Source organism: Mytilus galloprovincialis, chromosome 3 (genome assembly GCF_965363235.1).
Source record: "Mytilus galloprovincialis chromosome 3, xbMytGall1.hap1.1, whole genome shotgun sequence".
Classification (NCBI taxonomy): Eukaryota; Metazoa; Mollusca; class Bivalvia; order Mytilida; family Mytilidae; genus Mytilus; species Mytilus galloprovincialis.
Genome location: NC_134840.1, coordinates 79973294 through 79997607, shown reverse-complemented (window position 1 = coordinate 79997607; position 24314 = coordinate 79973294). Strand labels below are relative to the sequence as shown.

The following is a 24314-nucleotide window of genomic DNA, read 5'->3' as shown; positions in this document are numbered from 1 at the left end:
CATATTTGAAAATACTGGTGAGAACAATTTCATGTATTTTAACAATAAATAAAATAATCAACTTTTTCTTAAATCAGAATGCAACAAAATGGTTTGGGAACCCATTGTTGAAGAAAAATGTAAGATCACCCTTGTAGTAGTATTTGTTTTATTTTGTGTTGTTTACGGCTGTCTAAATGAAATCGGTCTCACATCCTGTTTTATTCAAATCTGACCAGTTGCAGACGTTTACAGTCATGAACAAATAAGGTTTGAGAATTATGCTTCTGATCCAGGGAAGGAAATTTGAATGGCCCCAAAAGACCATTGCATCTAAAATTAGAGCTGGGATAGTAATTTCTTCCATAATTTTGCTTTATCATAAAGCACTAGGCTACCAAAAATGTAAACTGGGTTACCAGTGTCAGTCTACCACCAGTTAATTCTAATTTCCTTTCCTGTGATCAACAACAGACAAATTAAACTACCTATATTATAATAAATCTTTGACAGCCATTTTTTCTCCGTGAGAGCACAAGTATAAAAGGGACTATAAATGTCATATATTTTAGGATTTTGTGATGAGCAACCCCAACTGTTAATCAAATATAAATATAATATTTTGAATGTACAGATTATGGTAATAGCTATGTTTATAATATATTCGTGTATTTTGCCAAATAGCGGTACAATAGAACACAAAAGGAAAATGAACGGTATTTCACACCATACTAAATCTTTATTCTACAACAACCTCAAAAAATAAAAGTATATGACGCTTTCAAATGCAATTTATTTACCTTTAAAAGCTTATTTTCATTTCAATTGATGACGGCCAACCCTCCTTTATATGTTTTTAATTCAAATCTCATCATTTCTCGATTTTCTGTTATTTTTAACACTATAGCTCAGCTAGATTAAACAGTTAACTTTCATTACTTTTGAAGACAAACAATTAGCTTTTATGATTCTCTATTGGAAATTTCTTCTCACTTTTTTCCATAGCCTTGTTCACAATTATTTTTTTTATAATTACATAACTAAATGCCCCATTCCTTGTTGATTCGAATATTCTTAAAATAAATTTCATAATTATACCCTTTGAGGAACTTTATTATAAAAGAAAGTAGAATGGTACTGTAAATAGCATACATATAGGGGTATTTTTTTAGTTTGAATAAAAAGAGAGATGTTGGGTACATTTTTACATGTCTACATGACAGCAACCCAATGGCATATGTTGATCGCAAAATGAAATCATACATATTTCTCCCTGCGTTGAAGACCCATTAGTGGCCTTCGGCTGTTGTCTGCTCTATGGTCAGGTTGACAATACAGTTGTTGTCTCTTTGACACATTCCCCATTTCCATTCTCAATTTTATATAACTACAAGTGTTTCCACAACATAATTCATAAAAAAAATTTTTTAGATTCACATTTTGTCATGTCAGGGCCTTTTGATTAGTTTTGCTTATTGTTGAAGGTGATCTATATTTATTGACATCTTAGTCCATTGATCTCTGATAGATAGCTACATAATATTGAGAGATGAACTAGTCGATGTGACAAAGAGACAAAAATGAAACGTTATATTATTCAATCATACCTCTTTCCTCAATACCTTCTTTTATATAAAACTTTAGGATATTTGATTTTCAAGTTTTGTTCATACAAACAGACACAAGCAGTGACTATGATGAACATACATGTACATGTTCACATTAATATAAGCCTTGGCATCTTTGACAATTTTTTTTCAAGTAAAATGTGCATTCTTAAATCAGATAACGTATGAAATGTGATCATACATCATGTTTATGAATAGAATTTGAATAAACATCTTATTTTACTGACATTAACATTGTGTGTTTGAGTGATTTTGTTTAAATAACATACAACGTACATTTAATCCTCTATCTATAGTTTACACATGCCTAAACAGTGGGTAAAATAGACTAATCATGCATTCAAACACCCTCTTCATTCTTTCAGTTTGTCCTAACTTTACATTTATTCAATCAATTTTCAACTGGAAATATCTCATATATATATATGACCTACATAGATATACATTTGTAAGAAGATGTGGTATGAGTGCCAATGAGACAACTCTCCATCCAACTTCCAAGTAACAATTTATGAAATAAAACATTAATTTATAGGTCCTACATATTCTGCATTCAACCAAATTGATTACTGATGGGATAAACAATAATAAAATTTGGATGCCAAAACATATAACATAAAAATATCATTACCTGATGATATTCATAATTTTTTAAGATTATTTCAAATTCACACTACACTCACCTGAGCAAATAAACAGCTCTCTCAATATCACTGAGCCTTTCATCAACTGTTAGTTTGTCAAGTTCTTCATTTGACTGCAAGAAATAGGAACACTTTGATTTTGGTCAATAAAAAATATTGAAACTGAAACAATATTTTTTTTTATTTTGTGCTTTAAATCATTCCTGACTTCCATTTTCAAATTTGCTATAATTCAGGTTGGTTGCAAAAATTTAAAGAGGCACATCATTTTGTTTATTTTCTTTGGTTACATCTTCTGACATCAGACTCAGACTTCTCTTGAACTGAATTTTAAATGTTCGTATTGTTATGCGTTTACTTTTCTACATTGGCTAGAGGTATAGGGGGAGGGTTGAGATCTCATAAACATGTTTAACCCTGCCGCATTTTTGCGCCTGTCCCAAGTCAGGAGCCTCTGGCCTTTGTTAGTCTTGTATTATTTTAATTTTAGTTTTTTGTGTACAATTTGGAAATTAGTCGTTCATTATCACTGAATCAGTATATATTTGTTTACAGGTCAGCTGAAGGACGCCTCCGGGTGCGGGAATTTCTCGCTGCATTGAAGACCTGTTGGTGACCTTCTGCTGTTGTTTTTTTCTATGGTCTGGTTGTTGTCTCTTTGACACATTCCCCATTTCCATTCTCAATTTAATAAAAAAAAAATTGTGTGGTACATGTACAAACTATTAGTATTTTCAGGATAAGAAAAGATGATTGAAGACCTGATGCATTTAGGATTGCATGTACATTATTTTAACATTTTATCTAATGCAATGTGATGCTAAGAGGTTATTTCCTTTCTCCTTTAAAAACCCCCTTCCTTCTACTGTCAATTTAATGGTTTGGCCTTTACAAGCAGACAAACAGTATGAGTTTTTCTCATTATTCATGTTATTGAAGACTATATGGTGGCTTATAATTGCTTTCATCCACTATATTTGAACTTTGGTGGATTGTTGTCTCGTCTGCAATTAAATACATTTGTACAGTATCTCCTCAGATTCCTGTATCCAGCTTACACTATTTCATTAAAAATTCCCATTTTTTTTGTAAACCTGTGTCCCGCTAGACTTCATTTCCCTTTTTCAAGACACAATAATTTGACTTTCATGTGTCACGCTTACAACAAATCGGCAATCCTGCGTCACGCTTAGACCTCAATGAGACCCACAATAATCTATTTCATGTATTTGTTACATTTGGATGTTAATAATTGAAAACAAATAAAGTCATTTATGAAGCGCTTCAAATTACAACAGAAAATTAATTCTCGCATTTCTTGTACATGTGCTGCTCTAGAAATGAAAACGTTTGAATCCAACATTATGTTTTGTTCTGCCCACACCTCTATCCTCTCTGTGACGGTCTGTGATTGTGGACGTCATAATTAGTTCAGTTGTTTTTTTGAAAACCGAATGTCACCCTTGGTAAAGAATGATCCTCTGTTGCAGTAAAAGGGGGAATCCTGTGAAAGGGTTAAGGAAAGCATCATGCCAAAAATATGTAAAAAGCTGTTTTAAAGACGTCACACTCATTATTATGAAGACGACAGTGCCATGTCATCTTAGTATGCAATTTATACAAGGGACATTGAACAAAACTTAAAATTTTTACAAAATGTAGTATGCTTATATTGGCTGTAATTTTCAACAAAAGTCAAAGTGTGTGTCAGATTGCGACTGTGACATGCCCAACACATGTCAGTTTTGCATTCTAAAAATGCTTTTGTCATGAGAGAAATATTCTGCAGTTTTTTTGTAATGACTATTCAATTAATATATACCTTTAACTTATTGTCAACGCGATCTAGTTGCAAATCTTGCAAATCATCTGCAAGCGACGTCGTCGCATCCATATTAATATCGGTCAGGTGCGTGTCGACCTTAGAATGGTGGTCAGCATGGTTTTGTCATGAATGTGAACATATCAGAATATTTAGTTTGATATTAATAATCAAAAAGTCTTGTCCTAACGTAGAATTTATGGTGGTTACTACCCGAGAATGAGAAAGCTTCACTTGACAACAAGATCAGCCACCATGTTTGAGAATCATTTATGAAATCTCATAAATTCTCGCGATGTTTAAAAGATTTAGGCGCGGGAAAATTCAAATAAATATTCAATAGTCCTGCAAACTATTCGCAAATCGGCTCATTATTTGTACAACAACAGTAGCAAATTCAGGGGAATGGTTCGCAGAGGCGGATTTAGGGGGGGCAGGGGGCCCGGGCCCCCCTTTTTCGGAAAAAAAATTGGTTGCTTATATAGGGAATCATTGAAGCGTGACTGGAGCGTGTCCCCTCTTAGGTCAGTCAGTGGGTCCCCACTTATGTAAATTTCTGGATCCGCCACTGGTTCGGGGTTTGAACCCCCCTTTTTTTGAACGATCGATGCATTTATATGGGGACATATAGTTGGAACCCCCTTTTTATAATGACTGGCGCCCCTGAACAGACACGTGTTCCAAATTCGTCTACAAAAGACTCGTTTAAAATGAACCCTCGAATCGAAATGTTGTAAAAGACCAAATCAAGCACGAAGTTGAAGATATTGAGGGTGGTATGGATTCGGTGTTCTGGGATACAATTGAAAATACTCACGGTATTCTGTTTTTTTTAAACTTTTTTTTATCATAATACAGGCTTCAATTTATGCCCATTACTTGTGGAGAGTTGTGTTATTGGCAAATGATACCACATCTTTTTTTTCGCTTTTTTTTTTTTTTTTTTTATCTTTATCAATGATATTTCAGGTACACACACCATTGCTGAATACTCGATGATACCCTAGAGGAGGTCTGGCTCAATCAGCACTGCAGTGTCATCGAATTTCGACAAAAAAAAAATAACTATAACATTTTAATTTTTACTTCTTACAATTATCATATATGCTGTAAATGATTAATAGACTACCGGTACCCTAAATTCTCATCGGATACATTTGTAAACCGTGCATAGCACTGATATGATCCTTCGTCCATGAATTTAGAAATTAAGGATCAAACACTCTCTAATAGTGACATAAAAAGAATAACACTATATCACTCGGGGAAGGAGGGGCACTTACTACTAGTATGTAAAAAGAGTTAGGAATGTTCCACTGGAATAGTTCACTATTTTAAGTTTCGTATTATAGTAAATGATATACAATCGACTAAGATAATCTGATTGTATCATATGGATTAGAAACTAAGCATACAGATGCAAATGTCTTTGTTCGGTATTTTTAGAAGTTCGATTAAAATCAGATATTTGTAAGATGTAAAAGTCTCTCCATGGAAAGATTTTATCTTAAAAGCTATACTGAGTAATGTTTTATAGAAACAAATATTTTTTGGGGGGTATTGGATGTTTCATCTTCTCATTCCTACCACACAAGGATTGAAGAATCGTCCCCGAGCTTAGGAATCACCAAAAAGAGATTTGACAGTTCATCATATAATACCAACCAAGCTCATAAAAAAAAACAAAAAAAAAACGTGAAAAAACTCAACAAACAATGCAATGACGAAGAACCCGTAGTCCAGAAAGTCTAGCTTGGTAGAGGCACACATTATGGTGGGATGAAATCAATGTTAACCATAAGTGGATGTCGCTATTCATTTTTTAAAAGTCCCTTTCTGTCATTCAGCTCCTCAAGTTCCTATTATTTAAGCTTGGCTTTCATGTTTTTTTTTTTTTTTTATTTTTTCGTTCCAGAAGAAAAGGTAAATCAAGAAAAACACTTGGGACGCACATGCACACTTTATGAAGTGTTGTATCCTTTTCACAGAGAAGGATATGGATGGGGGTCCTTCAATTCTGTATTATTTAAAGGATATGGATGGGGGTCCTTTAATTCTGTATTATTTAAAGGATATGGATGGGGTCCTTCAATTCTGTATTATTTAAAGGATATGGATGGGGTCCTTCAATTCTGTATTATTTAAAGGATATGGATGGAGGTCCTTCAATTCTGTATTATTTAAAGGATATGGATGGGGGTCCTTCAATTCTGTATTATTTAAAGGATATGGATGGGGGTCCTTTAATTCTGTATTATTTAAAGGATATGGATGGAGGTCCTTCAATTCTGTATTATTTAAAGGATATGGATGGGGGTCCTTTAATTCTGTATTATTTAAAGGATATGGATGGGGATCCTTCAATTCTGTATTATTTAAAGGATATGGATGGGGGTCCTTCAATTCTGTATTATTTAAAGGATATGGATGGGGTCCTTCAATTCTGTATTATTTAAAGGATATGGATGGGGTCCTTCAATTCTGTATTATTTAAAGGATATGGATGGGGTCCTTCAATTCTGTATTATTTAAAGGATATGGATGGGGGGATCCTTCAATTCTGTATTATTTAAAGGATATGGATGGGGTCCTTCAATTCTGTATTATTTAAAGGATATGGATGGAGGTCCTTCAATTCTGTATTATTTAAAGGATATGGATGGGGGTCCTTCAATTCTGTATTATTTAAAGGATATGGATGGGGGTCCTTCAATTCTGTATTATTTAAAGGATATGGATGGGGTCCTTCAATTCTGTATTATTTAAAGGATATGGATGGGGTCCTTCAATTCTGTATTATTTAAAGGATATGGATGGAGGTCCTTCAATTCTGTATTATTTAAAGGATATGGATGGGGTCCTTCAATTCTGTATTATTTAAAGGATATGGATGGAGGTCCTTCAATTCTGTATTATTTAAAGGATATGGATGGAGGTCTTTCAATTCTGTATTATTTAAAGGATATGGATGGGGGTCCTTCAATTCTGTATTATTTAAAGGATATGGATGGGGGTCCTTCAATTCTGTATTATTTAAAGGATATGGATGGGGGGATCCTTCAATTCTGTATTATTTAAAGGATATGGATGGGGTCCTTCAATTCTGTATTATTTAAAGGATGTGGATGGGGTCCTTCAATTCTGTATTATTTAAAGGATATGGATGGAGGTCCTTCAATTCTGTATTATTTAAAGGATATGGATGGGGGTCCTTCAATTCTGTATTATTTAAAGGATATGGATGGGGGTCCTTCAATTCTGTATTATTTAAAGGATATGGATGGGGGTCCTTCAATTCTGTATTATTTAAAGGATATGGATGGGGTCCTTCAATTCTGTATTATTTAAAGGATATGGATGGAGGTCCTTCAATTCTGTATTATTTAAAGGATATGGATGGGGTCCTTCAATTCTGTATTATTTAAAGGATATGGATGGGGTCCTTCAATTCTGTATTATTTAAAGGATATGGATGGAGGTCCTTCAATTCTGTATTATTTAAAGGATATGGATGGAGGTCCTTCAATTCTGTATTATTTAAAGGATATGGATGGGGTCCTTCAATTCTGTATTATTTAAAGGATATGGATGGGGGGATCCTTCAATTCTGTATTATTTAAAGGATATGGATGGGGTCCTTCAATTCTGTATTATTTAAAGGATATGAATGGGGGTCCTTCAATTCTGTATTATTTAAAGGATATGGATGGGGTCCTTCAATTCTGTATTATTTAAAGGATATGGATGGGGTCCTTCAATTCTGTATTATTTAAAGGATATGAATGGGGTCCTTCAATTCTGTATTATTTAAAGGATATGGATGGGGTCCTTCAATTCTGTATTATTTAAAGGATATGGATGGGGGGATCCTTCAATTCTGTATTATTTAAAGGATATGAATGGGGTCCTTCAATTCTGTATTATTTAAAGGATATGAATGGGGGTCCTTCAATTCTGTATTATTTAAAGGATATGGATGGGGGGATCCTTCAATTCTGTATTATTTAAAGGATATGGATGGGGGTCCTTCATTTCTGTAATATTTAAAGGATATGGATGGGGTCCTTCAATTCTGTATTATTTAAAGGATATGGATGGGGGGATCCTTCAATTCTGTATTATTTAATTTCTTCACTCATTATTCTTTATCTTTAAAATTACTTGCTATTCTGTAATTACTTGTTAACTGTATATCGAACATTGTTTTTGTCTGTAATCAGTTTATTTTTATAAGCCCGTTAACGGGACGCATTATAATATACCGTTAACGGTCCGTCTCGGCGTTTGTCGCCAAAATGTTGGAAAATAACTTAAAAACCAATTTGCTTGAAACTTTGGTGAATTGATGCGAGTACCCTTTCGATTTTATTTTAGAAATTTCTGATTTTACGTTTTCGAGTTATGGGGTTTTATTCATTCAAAAGGGTGAATTTATTAGTTTTCAGACAAAAACTCAAAAATGTTTATATCGATTGAAGTTAAGCCCCTTTCGATCTTTTTAATTTCTAGATTGTATACGTTTCCGAGTCATGGAATTTTATTCACAAAAAAAAAGGAAATTTCCAATTTTCGGACAATAACTCAAAAGTGCTTCTCGCAGTGTTCGTACAACTTTGGTGACTGTTTTATATTTATTAAAATTACCCCCCCCCCCCCTTTAGTTTTTATACACTTTTCTGATATTCTGATATGACATTGAGGAGTTATTGAACTTTATTGCCCTGAAACAGGAACGGGTATATCATACGCTGATGACGCAGTTCTTTATTACCCAATTATTCTTCAACTTTTAGCATCTTTTCTATGTTGTTTTTTTGCCATCGACACCAAAGATTCTGGTTATATTAACATATTATCGATATTGTCCTGTTGATCATTTCTACGGTAAAAGTTTCTTTTTTTATCTATTTAGTATTGAAGATAAAAGACAAAAACAAAAATGGTTAAAAATAGTCATTCAGTTGGGGTATTTATTCCTACAAGTCGATCAATGCTTTCAGCTATATTTATTTACTGGAAGATCTTGGCTTGTCGATCATTTTTGCTATTCCAAAATTCTCTCTTTCTTATCAAACTTGTCAAGATAGTAGGGAAAAAACGCTTTACTATTGGTAAAAGTTGTCCCGTAAGGGCAATAACTCTTTTAAACAGACAACCAACGATTTCGGAAATATTGACTTAATTGCAGTTCTTCTTTTGTAGATATCAGTTTTTTCTGTTCAAATGCTCTTTCTATTGATTGATGTTATGATAAAAAAACGAAAAAAACTTACTATATTCGTATATAAATGTCAAATAAGGACAATAACTCATTTTAAAGAGTCTGCCAACTATTTCGGCAATATTGACTTAGTAGTAGATCTTTTCTTGAGAATCATTTTTGATAGTCTATCTTATACAATTTTCAAAGTTACGGGCAATAGCGTAAAAAAATGGCCGAAAATCTATGCGGAATAACTCATTTTAAATGATATAAAAAAATCTAATATATTATTTTTTTGCTCAATCATTATGAAATGCAAAACTGAAATAACACAAATTCAAGCATTTGTTGGCATGACATTCAAAGTGTACTGTTGGTTTTCCCGTTTGAATGGTTTTACACTAGTAATTTTGGGGCCCTTTATAGCTTGTTGTTCGGTGTGAGCCAAGGCTCCGTGTTGGAGGCCGTACATTGACCTATAATGGTTTACTTTTTTAAAATTGTTATTTGGATGGAGAGTTGTCTCATTGGCACTCACACTACATCTTCCTATATCTATGTCCCAAAAAAGTTGGAATTCACCAAAGGGACAATCAAAATTCAAACGTCGGAGAGAAAACGACAAAACCATGACAAAAGCAAAACATGACAAAAATGTCAATAGTCTACAAAAACTGTTCCACAAACTAAAGACTGAACAACTAGAACCCTACCATCTCCCGGGTGCTCTCTCTATATATAGAAGGTAGTTCATATGTGGCATCCATAGTATACATTCAGCGAAAAGTTAAGTTTCTTTTCTTATTGGAATCAGAAAGGATTATTTCCACAAAAACAAATTTGTAACTTAATATAATTACACTAGGTGTATGTTTCATTATAATACGTGATCCTAGCTAAAAAATGTAATTATAAGTATTGAATGCTTCTTTTTGCTTCCGCACTTCATACAAAATGTACTTCGGTCAACGATTTTACACCGCAATGAAGTTACAAAAAGAAGCATTCAATTCTTAAATGAATGTTGGCAACAATGCTGTGACATTTTTGTTATAACTTGTGAACAATTTACAGTTAATATTAACCTAATTATACAAGAACTAAGATGTGTTAAAACTACATTTTTAAACATGTAAAATAAATTTATCTTCTATACTACCCAGATCAATGAATTTGACATATTACGAATAAGGTGTATATTTTTGTTTTACAAATTTAAGAATTTTATATATGATGGATTCACAACTACTTGTAAATCTTTTTACGATATTTTTGGTCGGTCAATCACCCTTGTATCATAAGACAAACAGACTGTATTTGGAGCTACATTCTTAATAGTGATTGCTTATCCTTTCGGACAACCTGAGTTCATGCCGGGTTTGGTGGGTTCATATAAAAAATCACAGATCTCAATTGCAGCCCTAAATCACTGGCTCTACTCATAATCTTGCAGAAAATTAAAAAAATTAAAACGAAGAGGTAGAGTTGTGACCCATAGAAGCAAGAAAGAAGTTTGAACATGTTGTATACATACTATGAGGATACCAATTCAATGATGTAATTATATCTTTGAATATTGTTTTTATTGGTATTAATATTGATTGTATTTTCAGTAAATTTAAATCAAACTAAATATCATTTTCTTTTACCTATGCATAGTCCTGTGGTTTGACTATAAGGCAGTGTTTCTGGTGAGAACTTTTCGGAGAGAGCCAATGGTGTTAGTCAGTTTTTTTTTTGGGGTTGAGATGAGTTGTCACGACGCCGTTTTTTACAAATGTGGTGGTGTTGAAAAACATCTATCCTGCATATTATCAATCGTTGTTGTTGAAATTCTTATTTGATCTTTTTCTTTGCAAACTTGTAATGTTTTTGGAGAATCGACGCATTCCAAAAAAAAAAAAAACAAAACCAGCCAGTATAGAAAAATGAAATGAACTTGGTACGTATGGACTTTATTCCTATGGTAATTCTATTTTCAATATTATAATTTTTTTTATTATTACTATTCTTCACTGTAAATTACGTTTAATCTTGAGCTTTTAATGAGTAAAACACGTGCAAAGAACGTGTACAAATGAATACTCACAATTCTTAGTGTTTACACGGGGAAAATTGTATTGCCACTTCATTCTCAACTGAATGCTACAATAACTTCTCAACCAAAAAATAGATGATCGCAAAAAAAAGGTTAGCCGGAATAAGTCATTGCCTTTTTTTTTTTATAACAAGGGGATAATTTTGTAGCATATTTCTCCCATATAGTTTTTCATTAAGGTGGTACCTAACACTACAGGGAGATAACTCCGTAAGGTCGCAGCTTAACGTTTTAATTACATTGTGTTGTAAAAGGAATATGAAGCTTCTCAATGATCAAAAATGGTGTTTGTCAAATTTCTATATAACCAGTGTAATTTTTCTGACAAAACGGTTGGTTCAAAATTTTTAAAATTTTTATATTTTTGTGAAGTGTCAAAGTAAATACTTTGACAAAATTTTATGAAAATTAAACGAGCCAAATTTATTTTAGTGAAAGTGTTGGGTACCACCTTAAGTAGATCTTGAATTGTAGGCTTTGTTTCAAAGAGAAGTTAAATCGTCCCTTCGTAAATTTTACAGATGACATCACGAGTTGGTTGACTGTTATGGAATATCTGTTTTTGGAAAAGTTCTAATTGTCGTAAATTCAATTCCGCCCCTGTTCCCCGAATTCGACTTATCACCAGGTTTGTATTAAAAGGAGAAACACGACGAGTGACACATGTGGGGCAGGATTTGCTTACTCTTCTTGAGATACTCCCCAGATTTTGGTGGGGCTCATGTTACACAGCATTTATTTTTAGATTTTGTGTTTTGTGTCCTGTTTGTCTTTTTCTTTGTTTGGCCATGGCGTTGTCTTTTTATTTTCGACTTATGAGCGCTTTTATGTCCCTTTGGTATCATACCCTTGAGGACGCACTAATGTCTATGAGCTAATATTTTACGTGTCATTTTGACTCTGTTCGCGATTTGTTTGACTTGCAATTAGACAGCATCTTCTTTTTTTTTAATTAAAAACATCTATGTCATTTGGACGCTGGTGGAGCGTTATTTCATTGGCAATCATACCATCCATGTTGAAAGTCGTACCTTAGTTTAGTTTAAACATATTTATTTATAGTGGATTGAGAAACAAGTTTTGCAACTTTTATCAATCCCTTTCCACTTTGCAGGTGCGAGTGCTGCCTTTTAGCTGCATTAGCCTGCTCTTTTTCGAAATCTACAAGGGTGTCTTTAACGTGCAAGAGATATGACTCTCTCTTAACACGGGTCAGCAATTTACCGTCCCCTTCCGACGGACTATCATCGTTTCCTCAAGACCATACTCGCAAATGGTGTCAAGGGAGAGCCGAAAATTCAGTCCCTGAAATTTCGTACCTTGACCTGTAATGGTTTACTTTTATAAATTTTGAATTGGATAGAGAGTTGTCTCATTGGCACTCATACCATATCATTTTTTGTCGGACCACAGATGAATTATCACGTTGTGATTGGTTAAATGCCGTCACGTGGTGACCCCCTATGAGACCTTATCGGACCACAGATAAATTATCACGTTGTGATTGGTTAAACGCCGTCACGTGGTGACCCCCTATGAGACTGTAGGGGGTTAGTAAGTTTCATAGGGGGTTCATGACGCGTTAATGGTGACGTCATCTATTGCTGTTGTTGTGGTTCATTGTTTATTTTTCAACAAAACGCAGCAGAAAAAGTCCAGCGTTCGATAAATTCGTTATACGGTTAACTACTGACCCCCTACGGATCCATAGAGGGTGAATAAAATTCATAGGGGATTCGGCCTCCGGCCTCACCCCCTATGGATTTTACTAACCCTCTATGGATCCGTATGGGGTCAGTAGCGAACCATATAACTTATAGTATGGGGTTAGTAAGTTTCATATGGGGTTCATGACGCGTTAATGGCGACGTCATCTATTAATGTTGTTGTGTTTCATTGTTTATTTAAAAAAAAAACGCCGCAGAAAAAGTCCAGCGTCCGATAAATTCGTTATACGGTTAACTACTGACCCCTACGGATCCATAGAGGGTGAATAAAATTCATAGGGGACTCGGCCTCCGGCCTCACCCCCTATGGATTTTACTAACCCTCTATGGATCCGTATGGGGTCAGTAGCGAACCATATAACTTATAATATCAGTATCTTCTTACTTGTATCGTTAAAGTAGAAAATGTAAAACAAAAATAAGAACATGTGGTATGTTTGCCAGTGAATCAAATCTCCACTAGAGTCCAAATAAAATGTATGCAACGCGGCTTATGCTCACCTAAGATGTGCATTCTGGTATAATTCTGAAACTGTTTTGCCTTTCTTTCCTTTTGGTGGGTGTACTATAACTTTTGTGTACTTTAAAATGTAAAGTGATTCTATTTAGTTTGTTATTCTTAAAACTGAGTGCCTACATATTCACTGAACTATTTTCATTGTCCTAATATTTTGTGCTTTATATAATATAATTTTTTTTCATGTTTTAAATTAAAAACAGAGACTAAAATGACACAAAATGCAACACTTTAAACTCAACAAAAGCTACACAAATCCTCTAAGAACAATTATTCCACAGGTGGGTAGACAAAGTGTTCCTGTTACACAATTGACATCCATTATGTTCATATTGGCATATCAAAAAGCAGTGATAAGTAGCGTATATGAATAAGAAAATAAAATATAATATAGCTTCCTATACAAAAAAGTTCATCGATACGTTAAACCTTGAGCAACTCGTAAAATAGTCGAATAAGCATGAAGCTGCTTGTAAAAGAACGATAGCAGCTTTGGGCATCATCGTAAGGGACGACATCAAATGTTCAATGAAGGATAAAAAACTTAATTCACATAGTTTTTTTCACTGACCCCCAACCCCCTCTTAACTTAATTTGGGAAAAATTGATTGACCCATATGGATATATGTAAAAATCAATGTCGGATAACCAAATCTTGCAGCCGTTCACTCCCCCCCCCACTCCCAAACTATTTGAATTAAGTTTTTTATCTTACATTGATCTTTTGATGTCGTCCCTAAAAGCTTGGAGCAATTAGAAAATATTAAGAAAAGCCCGAATAAACTGGAATAAAATATGGTACATGTAGCAGCTTGGAGGAACTAAAAAAACAAACGATTGCCTATAATTGCTTACATTTGCTTCATTTAAACTCTGGTGGATAGGTTAATGCAGTAGCATTTTTTTATTTTAAGACCGAGTAAAACAAACCCCACAAAAACACCTGGGTTGATGTTAGGTGCAATATCATATTTTAAGAATTAAAGACAATTGTGCATAGTTTTACCTCATATACCATCTGAATGGTCACTGTTATAGATAGGTTTAGGATGTCCAGTATGATGTTCCAAAAAAAATCAGAACTACTTTCCTAGAAAAATAGACAAAAAACATTTCAAACAAAGGAGTAGGTCCGGCTGAGACTACTATTGTAGTAGTCTCAGGGTCCGGTAAAGGCCGATTTTGGCCTCAAATTTCAGGTTCATAGAACATTTTTTAAACACTTAAGTGTTTATTTCAATTGATTCAATTAGTTTATGTGAAAGATTTAAACTGATCTAGTCATAAAAACGCTCTGATTCAAGCTTAAATGTGAAAAGTCCATCAAATATGCCAAAAAACGTCATTTTTCAGATGGTTTTTGTCAAAATTGAAAGTGGCCGCATCCGTGTTCATCCTCAATCTTTATATATGTTATGTAATATCATTAAATACAACTTACATTTCAATATTATGAATGAACACGAATGCGACCACTTTCATTTCAGACGAAAACCGTCTAAAATTTAACTAAAATGCCAAACTTTGTGAAGATTTCAGTATTTTAGAATGACTTAATGATGCTAGTACCCGATATATGTGCATTGTTTTGTCAAAAACAGACCAAAGTTATGTAGCAGAAGCATTCTACTTTCCAGTAAATAGCTAAAAGATTACGTTTTCACAATTTTGTAAAACTGCTATTTTTTTTTTTGGCCAAAAAGGGGTCTTACTGAACCTACTCCTTTGGTAACTTAAACGAAGCCAATTCAGATGACATGTAAAAACGCTAGCATTGTAGATTATTGTATAAGCTTTACAATTTATTGAAATATTTTAGATTTTTTTGTACTAGATTTTTTTTTGTTTTTTTGTTTGTTCAGATGTTCGTTTTACACTTGCAATTTCATCGTCGGGTATTATGGGATAATGCAGAGGAAACTGTTAGAAATTGTAAAACATGGAAAACTAGATATAAGTAAAAAATACACGTCAGTCGATAAAATAATACCTTACTTGATCATTTATGTTCAATATTCCATAACTCTGCAAAATCCACATTTTGAACTTGTAATTTTTTTAATTCTAAGCAAAAAAAAAAAAAAAAAAAAAAGAACCTTTGAAAATGGGGGAAAATGGTTTAATGATTACAGACAATATGCGAGACAAAATTTCAGAAAAAGGAAAAGAAAATTCAAAACAAATAGAACAAAGCAGAACTTTCAAGACTTAAATCTAACCGAAAAAAATACAAAAGTTTCGGATCAAGCTATTCTTAATCACTAAAGAAAGTTTTTATAGAAATAAAAAATCAAATCAAATAATTCACAGGAATTCTGGAAACTATTTGTAAAGGAATGACTGTGATATATATTTTTTCTGTCTATGAAGAAATAATTCTCATATCATTTGCATATTAGGGAATACGTTGATATGATTGGCTGAGAAAAATTCCGGCAGTTGATCCTGACGTCGTTTATTTTTCGATAGACGATGTTGACCGAACTTCTTTTCGTAATCATGAATGTAAACACGATGGCGACGCTAACAAAATTTATTTTCACTCCGAGTAATCGTTTGGGTTAAATAATAAACACAAAATATTCGTTAAAAAGATAATAAGAGGATGTTTTTTTTACTTTATTATTTTTATTAGATTGCAAATTTCATGGAATACATATTTTTTGCGTTCACAAAAAATATATTCAAGCGCCAGGCCTATTCAACGACACAAATATACAATTTAAGTATGACAGTGTTTACGAGTGTGGAAAAATAAATTCCTAACCCCAATTTTAAAGAATTATAAGGATTAAACGTCTTTTAAAAATAATTTATTGGTGTACAAACTGTACCAAGTGACTCACAAACATATCATAAGTCCAAAGTTTGTGAGTGAATTGGTCGAGTTTATACACAAATAAAAGAAATGTAATCCCACTTCTGACACCAATGTAACGATTTCGCCCCTTAAACCGAGTGGTAAGTTAAATTGAATAAGGAGGCTCGATCGAACATAATTTGCATGAAACGTCTGGAAAAATTGGTTTATTTATACAATTATATAAAGTATGTTCCCTATTGGAATTTTGAAAACAAGGATTTTTATTCAAACCCTATAAAAGGATGGAGGATTGTGAGGAGATGGAACATGGCAGACTGGAATTTTTACGGATAACTGACAAAAAGGTTATAACATCTTTTCAATGATTGAAAAGGAAATACAAATGTAACGTCAGCCATGTAGTTGAGAGGAAAAATAAAGAACTGAAGAAGGTCAATGGCCGAAACGTCTTGAAAAATTGGTTTATTAATACAATTATATAAAGAATGTTCCCTATTGGAATTTTGAAAACAAGGATTTTTATTCAAACCCTATAAAATGATGGAGGATTGTGAGGAGATGGAACATGGCAGACTGGAATTTTTATGGATGACTGACAAAAAGGTTACAACATCTTTTCAATGATTGAAAGGAAATACAAATGTTATATCAGCCATGCTTGTAGCTGAGAGGAAAAATAAAGAATTGAAAAAGGCCAATGGCCGAAACGTCTTGAAAAATTGGTTTATTTATGCAATATATAAAGTATGTTCCCTATTGGAATTTTGAAAACAAGGAAACAAATTGTAACATGTGATGGATACCGATATAGAATAATGAAAGATCAATGAAAAACATGGATCTGATTGTTTTGTAGAAGACTTCTTGTCAGTTTTGCATGCTAGAAAATAAATGAAATGTCGAATTCGCAGATAATCTGACCGAAATACTATGCAACTTATGATTCTATAATTCCACCTAAGCTTTGGGCTGAAGTTCCATGTAATTCAAAGGGAAAAAATAATGATCCAGAGTCGTTCCATGCCCATTATAATGAGCAATTTTATAATTGTTATCCAGTTATTTACTTTTTTCTCTTGATACTATCAAATAGCAAACATCAACATATAAAAAAATAAGAAGTTAAGAAGAATGTGCACCACAATCTAGACAAGATGAAGAGAAAGAACAGTTATCTTAATTGAAATTTATGAACAGTAATGTACAGGGGGTATTCTTTGAGCCCATTACGTACGTTCTCTATGATAATATTTCCAGGCTAGAACGGACTCTTAACATTTGATTTAACCTTCTAACCTTTTAGTGCTATACTTTAATGGACTTGTTTTGTATGGATTCATTAAATTTGTTATTTATTATTTGTTTAAAATTGGTGCGCCAAAATGGGCATTGATGATTTTAATTTTTCGCTAAAATGGATTAAAATTTTGCGCTTAAATTGGTTATACTTTGGCGCCAATTATAAATACATCCGATATTTTTCGCTAAAATGTCCTCCGACGGTACGTAACATTATAGAGAATTTAAGGATACTTTTAGTTCTGCATGTAGAATTTTTCAGATTTAGAACGACAAATCATAAATTACCTACTGAATCTGGTAGATGGTATAATACCAATAAAGTAGACACTGCACTCTGAAAAAAATGAAATCGGGGATGAATTTCACTTTATCTTGGAATGATAAAATTTCTAACAAGAGAGGAAAAATAACATACAAATATATAGTTACACCAAACCAATCAAAAGAAAAAAGAAAGCAAAGCTTATTAAACTTTTCCAATTTACCAAAATCACAAATAAATCTGTCTGTACTCCTGACTTAATCTAGCGTGAATCCACCCCGGTTATTGTTGATAAAATGTCTTGGACTAATTGTATTTATTAAATATTCTAATCTTGTACATATTTTTTTTCTCTATACCTTGTCAAAATGATGGTTTAGTGAACATAAAGATAAACATGAAATTAATTGACACACGTATTAAGCAGTTCCATTAACCATATAAAGTTAAAGTGCAATTTACTGCCAATTATAATAGCCCAGAAATAACAAGTGAAATTGTGAGCTACTGCTCACTGATGATACCACCCGCACCAAGTGGATAATTTTAAAAGTGTAAAACTATGCAAGTGTTCGGTAAATAGGAAGTTGTTGATGGATGAATCTGAAAACACATTACACGGTAATGCTGACTTGTATAAACCCTAAAACCAAAATTCAGAAATCCTTGTATTGAAGTTCCGGAGAAAAATGTGACGAACATTTTCAAATTGGCTATCATGGGTAAAATTATACAAGTGTTCGGTTAACAGGAAGTTTTTAAGTGATGAATCTGAACATGCAGCACACAGTATAGCTGACTTATATAAACCCTTAAACCCAAATTTCAGAAATCCTTGTATTGTAGTTTATTAGAAAAATGCGACAAAAATATTCATGGGAGGGACGGATGGATGGACAGACAGATGTAAAACAGTATCCCCCCCTTTTTTTTAAAGCGGGGATATAATAATGTTTATTAATGATCTAATCGTGGAAACCTGACAGAAGTGTAATGAATAAAACCAAACTCACCCTTATTTCGTGAATGCTAAAATAATAGTATAGAAGTTACATTGTTCTTCTGGAAATTTTGTTAAATTTATTAAATGTCATAATTATGACAACTATAACATATTTTTATGAACACTTATGACCAATAATATATTATATGGTGTTCTCAATTGTCTAAAGTGATAATATAAGTTGTAACTAGTCGTAAAAAAAAATTATATCAAAATATAAAATATCTTGACTAGTTGAATTTAAATTGCACTTTTAAAATTTTGAGTTATGTTGAGTATTATCAAGAACAAAACATAAAACACTTAAATATTTAAAAATCTTGTTGAAGTAAACACAGTTAAGTTAAAGATCATTATCATAGGCCCATTGGCCACGTACGTCGAGGAATTTTCTAAACCATGATATTTATCTATTAAAAGACAGATACATACATCTAACAAAATTAAAAAAAACATCACACATTCCCAAAGTAAGTATAACACATGCAAAAAATAAAACAAATAGTTGAAATAAAAAAAAAAAAATTAATATGTTGAAGTATGGTTTTAAAAATGTTCTGTACCAAGTCAGGAATATGCCAGTTGTCATCTAATAGTTCGTTTACCGACCGTACAAGGGCTGTATAACCAGTCACGGTTGTTAAAAACTTCCATCATCATAATAGTTCGTTTCTATGTATGTTGCATTGTTCTTTGTTTTTTGTTTCACTTCAGTGTTCTCTTATAACGTTGTTTTCATCTTATAGTTGATGTGTTCCCCTCAGTTTTAGTTTATAGCCCGGATTTGTTTATGACGATTTATGACATTTGAACAGCGGTATACTACAGTTGCCTTTATTGAAACGAAAACCATCCATGATCTTAATAATAACGCTGGGTATTCATTGATATTTGTTTAAATTTGTATTTCTGACGTCAATATTTCAACGTTGAAAGTAAAAAAAAATGCAAAAAGTAATACACTAAGAGTACCAAATTCCAATGATTAAATCAGAAGGTATCTTTTCTAAAGGCAAATCAAAAGCTCAAACACATCGAACGAATGGATAACAACTGTAATTTTTCTGACTTGGAACAAGCATTTCCTTAAATGTAGACAAAAATCCGATTTTATAGCTAGCCAAACCTCTCACTTGTATGACAGTCACATAAAATTCCGTTACATTGAAAGCAATATGTAAACAAATCAAAACCGCATAGAAGGAACAAATATTAAAAATAGGGGTACATCAGTCAATATTGTGATATAGTCTTAATCACTATAGAAAGAAACAAATATGTAAAAAAAAAAAAAGCAAAAACAAAACGACACAAAGACAAAGCAAATACGTAAAAATGAAACAAAATACAAAAAAATGACCATAGCACAACAACACATTGGCGGGTGCATAAGTACTGAGACACGCCCAAAGGATATTACCAAACATGTTCTAAACAGTAAAGGTTAAATCATTTACAAAAAAAAAAATAATAAAAGAACAAATAATTAAGATAATAAACAACGTCAGTTCTTATAATCTTTACTTCAAGACCATCATATATCATTTGTGAAGATGATACGGAATAATTATCAACAAGGTCTTGACATCTTCCACTGACTTGATTTATAAAAATAAAAGACGTCTTGTCCTTTGTCTATAAAAAGTTCATTGGAAGTTACAAATACCTTGTTGATAAATATTCTGTATCATCTTCACATTTAATACACGATGATATTGAAGTATAGATTCTGTGTACTGAAGTTGTTTATAATCTTAATACGCGTTAAAGAGATCTTTTATTTGTCTTTATCAATATTTATATTATTATCAATGATTTCAGGTTTCCAATTGTGAACTTTCCATTTCTAAGTAGCAACATTCAAGCAGCACCTGCATACGGAGTATATATCTCCCCATTGATACGATATTCCCGTGCTTGCATTTCCTACCATGATTTTCTTGAAAGATGGTTACTGCTCAGAAGGAAACTAATAAACCAAGAGTTCCAAATGGTGAAGTTGAAATCAGCTCTTCGTAAATTATACGGACGCCATCACGAGTTGGTTGACCGTTATGGAATAACCGTTTCACAAATGATATCGGATATGTTCCTTACGTCGTAACTACAATCCCCTCCCCTTTCATGAATGTGACCTACCGAATTAGACTATGTACCGGATATGTTATAACATAAGCAACACGACGGGTGCCACATGTTGATCACAATCTGCTTACCTTTCCGGGGCACCAGAGATCATCTCAAGTTTTTGGTGGGATTCGTGTTGCTTATTCTTTGGTTTTCTATGTTGAGACTGGTGTTCTATTGTGTGTCTGTTTGTGCTTTTAATTTTAACCAGGCGTTGTCAGTTTATTGTCGATTTATGAGTTTGACTGTCCCTCTGATAGCTTTCGTCCCTCTTTTACATATACTGTTTGATCTGTTTTTGGTAATGTCCATTTGACGTGGCTCTGTACTTTTGCATCCCGTCATTGTGTTTGTATTGCCGTTGATATTTGCTGTGTCCGTGTGACAACAGACTATATTATTTTAAAATTTTTACTTTTATAAATTGTTCCTTGGACGGAGAGTCGTCGTCTCATTGACTCTACGCGCGTCTGGCGTATATATATAAAATTTAGTCCTGGTATCTATGATGAGTTTATTTACATCACTGGGTCGATACCACTGCTGGTGGAGATTTATTTTTTCCGAGGGTATCACAAGCCCAGTAGTCAGCACTTTTTGTGCTGATATGAACTATCATTGATATTGTTATATTAATAAATTAACTGTTTACAAAATATTGAATTATTTGAAATACTAAGGCTTTTCTACCTCAGGCATAGATTATCTGATGCAGGAAAATTGGTACCGTTAATGCTATTACCTTAGCTGAATTTGGCAACACTTTTAGGAATTTTGGATCTCAATGATCTTCAACTTCGTACTTTATTTGGATTTTTTTTATTGTTTTGGATTCGAGCGTCACTGATGATTCTTTTGTAGACGAAACGCGCGTCTGGCATATATATAAAATTTAGTCCTGGTATCTATGATGAGTATATTTTAACCACATCTTCCTATATCTGTTTAATCGACACAATTATTTTATATCTCTTCCTGTGTGACGTTTACTTTCTGACGTCTCACACGCGATTCTCCATTAGAGTCGATGTTAATCTAACCATTCGGTCCCAGTACTTAAAATCTATCGATCGTTTATGGATGGATTTAACAATAATAAATAAAATTTGAAATAAGGGAGCAATGAATGAGGTTGTCGAATTTAATATATCCTTTTTTGGGTTCTTTGATAAATATATGTGTGTTTTATTGTGATGAAATACTTGTGTTACATGTACACCCTGTCATTAGCATTTAAGATATTCTCTTATTCTTTTTTATTAATGCCAATGCGTTACGCCTATATGCCTTTTGGTGTTACTTCGATTCATACAGCATGGCTCTGTACGTGTACATCCCGTTATTGTGCTATTGTAAAACATGTTTATTGCTTGATAATTTTTTCTTTTTCGCTATGTGTTTAAACTTGTCTAAATGCTTTTTAATGTTTCTTTTTATACTCCCACTTTAAAAAAAGGGGGGTATACTGTTTTACCTCTGTCTGTCCTTCCGTCAGTCCGTCAGTCCGTCCGTCCCATGAATATTTTTCGTCGCATTTTTCTCAGGAACTACAATTCAAGGATTTCTGAAATTTGGTTTCAGGGTTTATCTAAGTCAGCTATACCGTGTGATGCGTTTTCAGATTGATCACTTGACAACTTCCTGTTTACCGAACACTTGTATGATTTTACACATGATAGTCAAGTTGAAAAATTTTCGTCACATTTTTCTCAGGAACTACAATACAAGGATTTCTGAAATTTGGTTTCAGGATTTATATAAGTCAGCTATACCGTGTGATGCGTTTTCAGATTCATCACTCGACAACTTCCTGTTTACCGAACACTTGCATATTTTTACACTATTAATATTATCCACTTGTGGCGGGGGTATCATCAGTGAGCAGTAGCTCGCAGTTTCACTTGTTTTTGCATTTATCACGTGGCTCTGTACTTATACATCCCGTCATTGTGTAATTATACTATGGTATACTGAGATGGTATATTTGTAAATTCTCGTCTTTAATTTTTGTTAACATGCTTTGTCTATATCCGCTACAATACAAATTAATAGAAAAGAAATCATCTAAATATTGTCCCATCTGAATCCCTTGTATATCTTTGTGCAAAACTAAATGGCACCGTCATGCTAGATATAACGGAATGCGTTCACCTCGCCATTCTGGATGTATAAATGAGCACTGTTGCAGTGCAGTGAATTAAAATGAAATTGATTCCACAAACGAGGATTAATTCTAATAATAGCCGAAGAGCTTTTGATTCAAGGCGATTTATGTGCTGAAGAGAAAAGATTTAGTTGTCGAAAGTAATATGATAAAGATATATAAAAGTCATAAAACCAAGTATCAACACTCTGTAATTAAATGAAACGTCAACAGCACTGTTGCATTGTCGTTAGCATCTTAACAATGTGACGACACATGTATACTCTCGATGTCAAATATAAACACAAAGACGTCTTTATACCTTTCGTACACATCCGAAAGGTTTCAATGTTGAAATTAAAACATTTTGAGGCTCAAAAATGGTTCTTATTTGTTAATTTATTGAAAAATAATATACCCCAAAAAATCTGTATTCAAATTTTCTTTTCCCAGGCTTATATTACCTTAGCCGTATTTGGCACAACTTTTCGGAATTTTAGATCCTCAATGCTCTTCAACTTTGTACTTGTTTGGCTTTATAAATATTTTGATATGAGCGTCACTGATGAGTCTTTATGTAGACGAAACGCACGTCTGGTGTACTAATTTATAATCTTGGTACCTTTGATAACTATTGTGGCGTTTTAAGGTAGCACAATACAAAGATTTTTCATCCCCAATCAGACATCTTTAAACTGATGTAATTCCACTCATCTTTCTTTAAATTTTATAAATGAGGTACCAAAAGAAAGAAGAAGGACCAATCTTTCAAATTGTGATAATTTCATTATGACATAATTATTACATCATTAATTGTTTTGTAATTAGTTGCCATATTGTGATGTCTATACTTGAATGAATTTAGCTTCTTTGTTATTCATAGCATCCCAAAATATTTTATAGATTCGTGCACAACACAGTTTGACCTCCAAAACTGTGTCTCAGATTTTTCCTACTGTATTTCATTCTCTCATAAATCTTCAATGAAGTTTGCAACATCAATTCATAAGAGACCACTAAATTCAATTGGGTATA

General features: G+C 33.0%; 1 protein-coding gene across 1 annotated transcript in view; it reads right to left on the bottom strand.

Annotated features, from left to right (window-relative positions):
* Nucleotides 1-4338, bottom strand: part of LOC143069068 (serine/threonine-protein phosphatase 4 regulatory subunit 4-like) — a 62979-nt gene extending 58641 nt beyond the window's left edge. Inside the window, exons 1-2 of the mRNA XM_076243500.1 lie at nt 4074-4338; nt 2291-2364 (exon numbers count right to left, since the gene is read on the bottom strand). Coding sequence (XP_076099615.1) covers nt 2291-2364; nt 4074-4145 — 146 coding nt within the window. The 5' untranslated portion in view covers nt 4146-4338. The remainder of the gene's footprint in view (nt 1-2290; nt 2365-4073) is intronic.
* Nucleotides 4339-24314: the final 19976 nt, after the last annotated feature.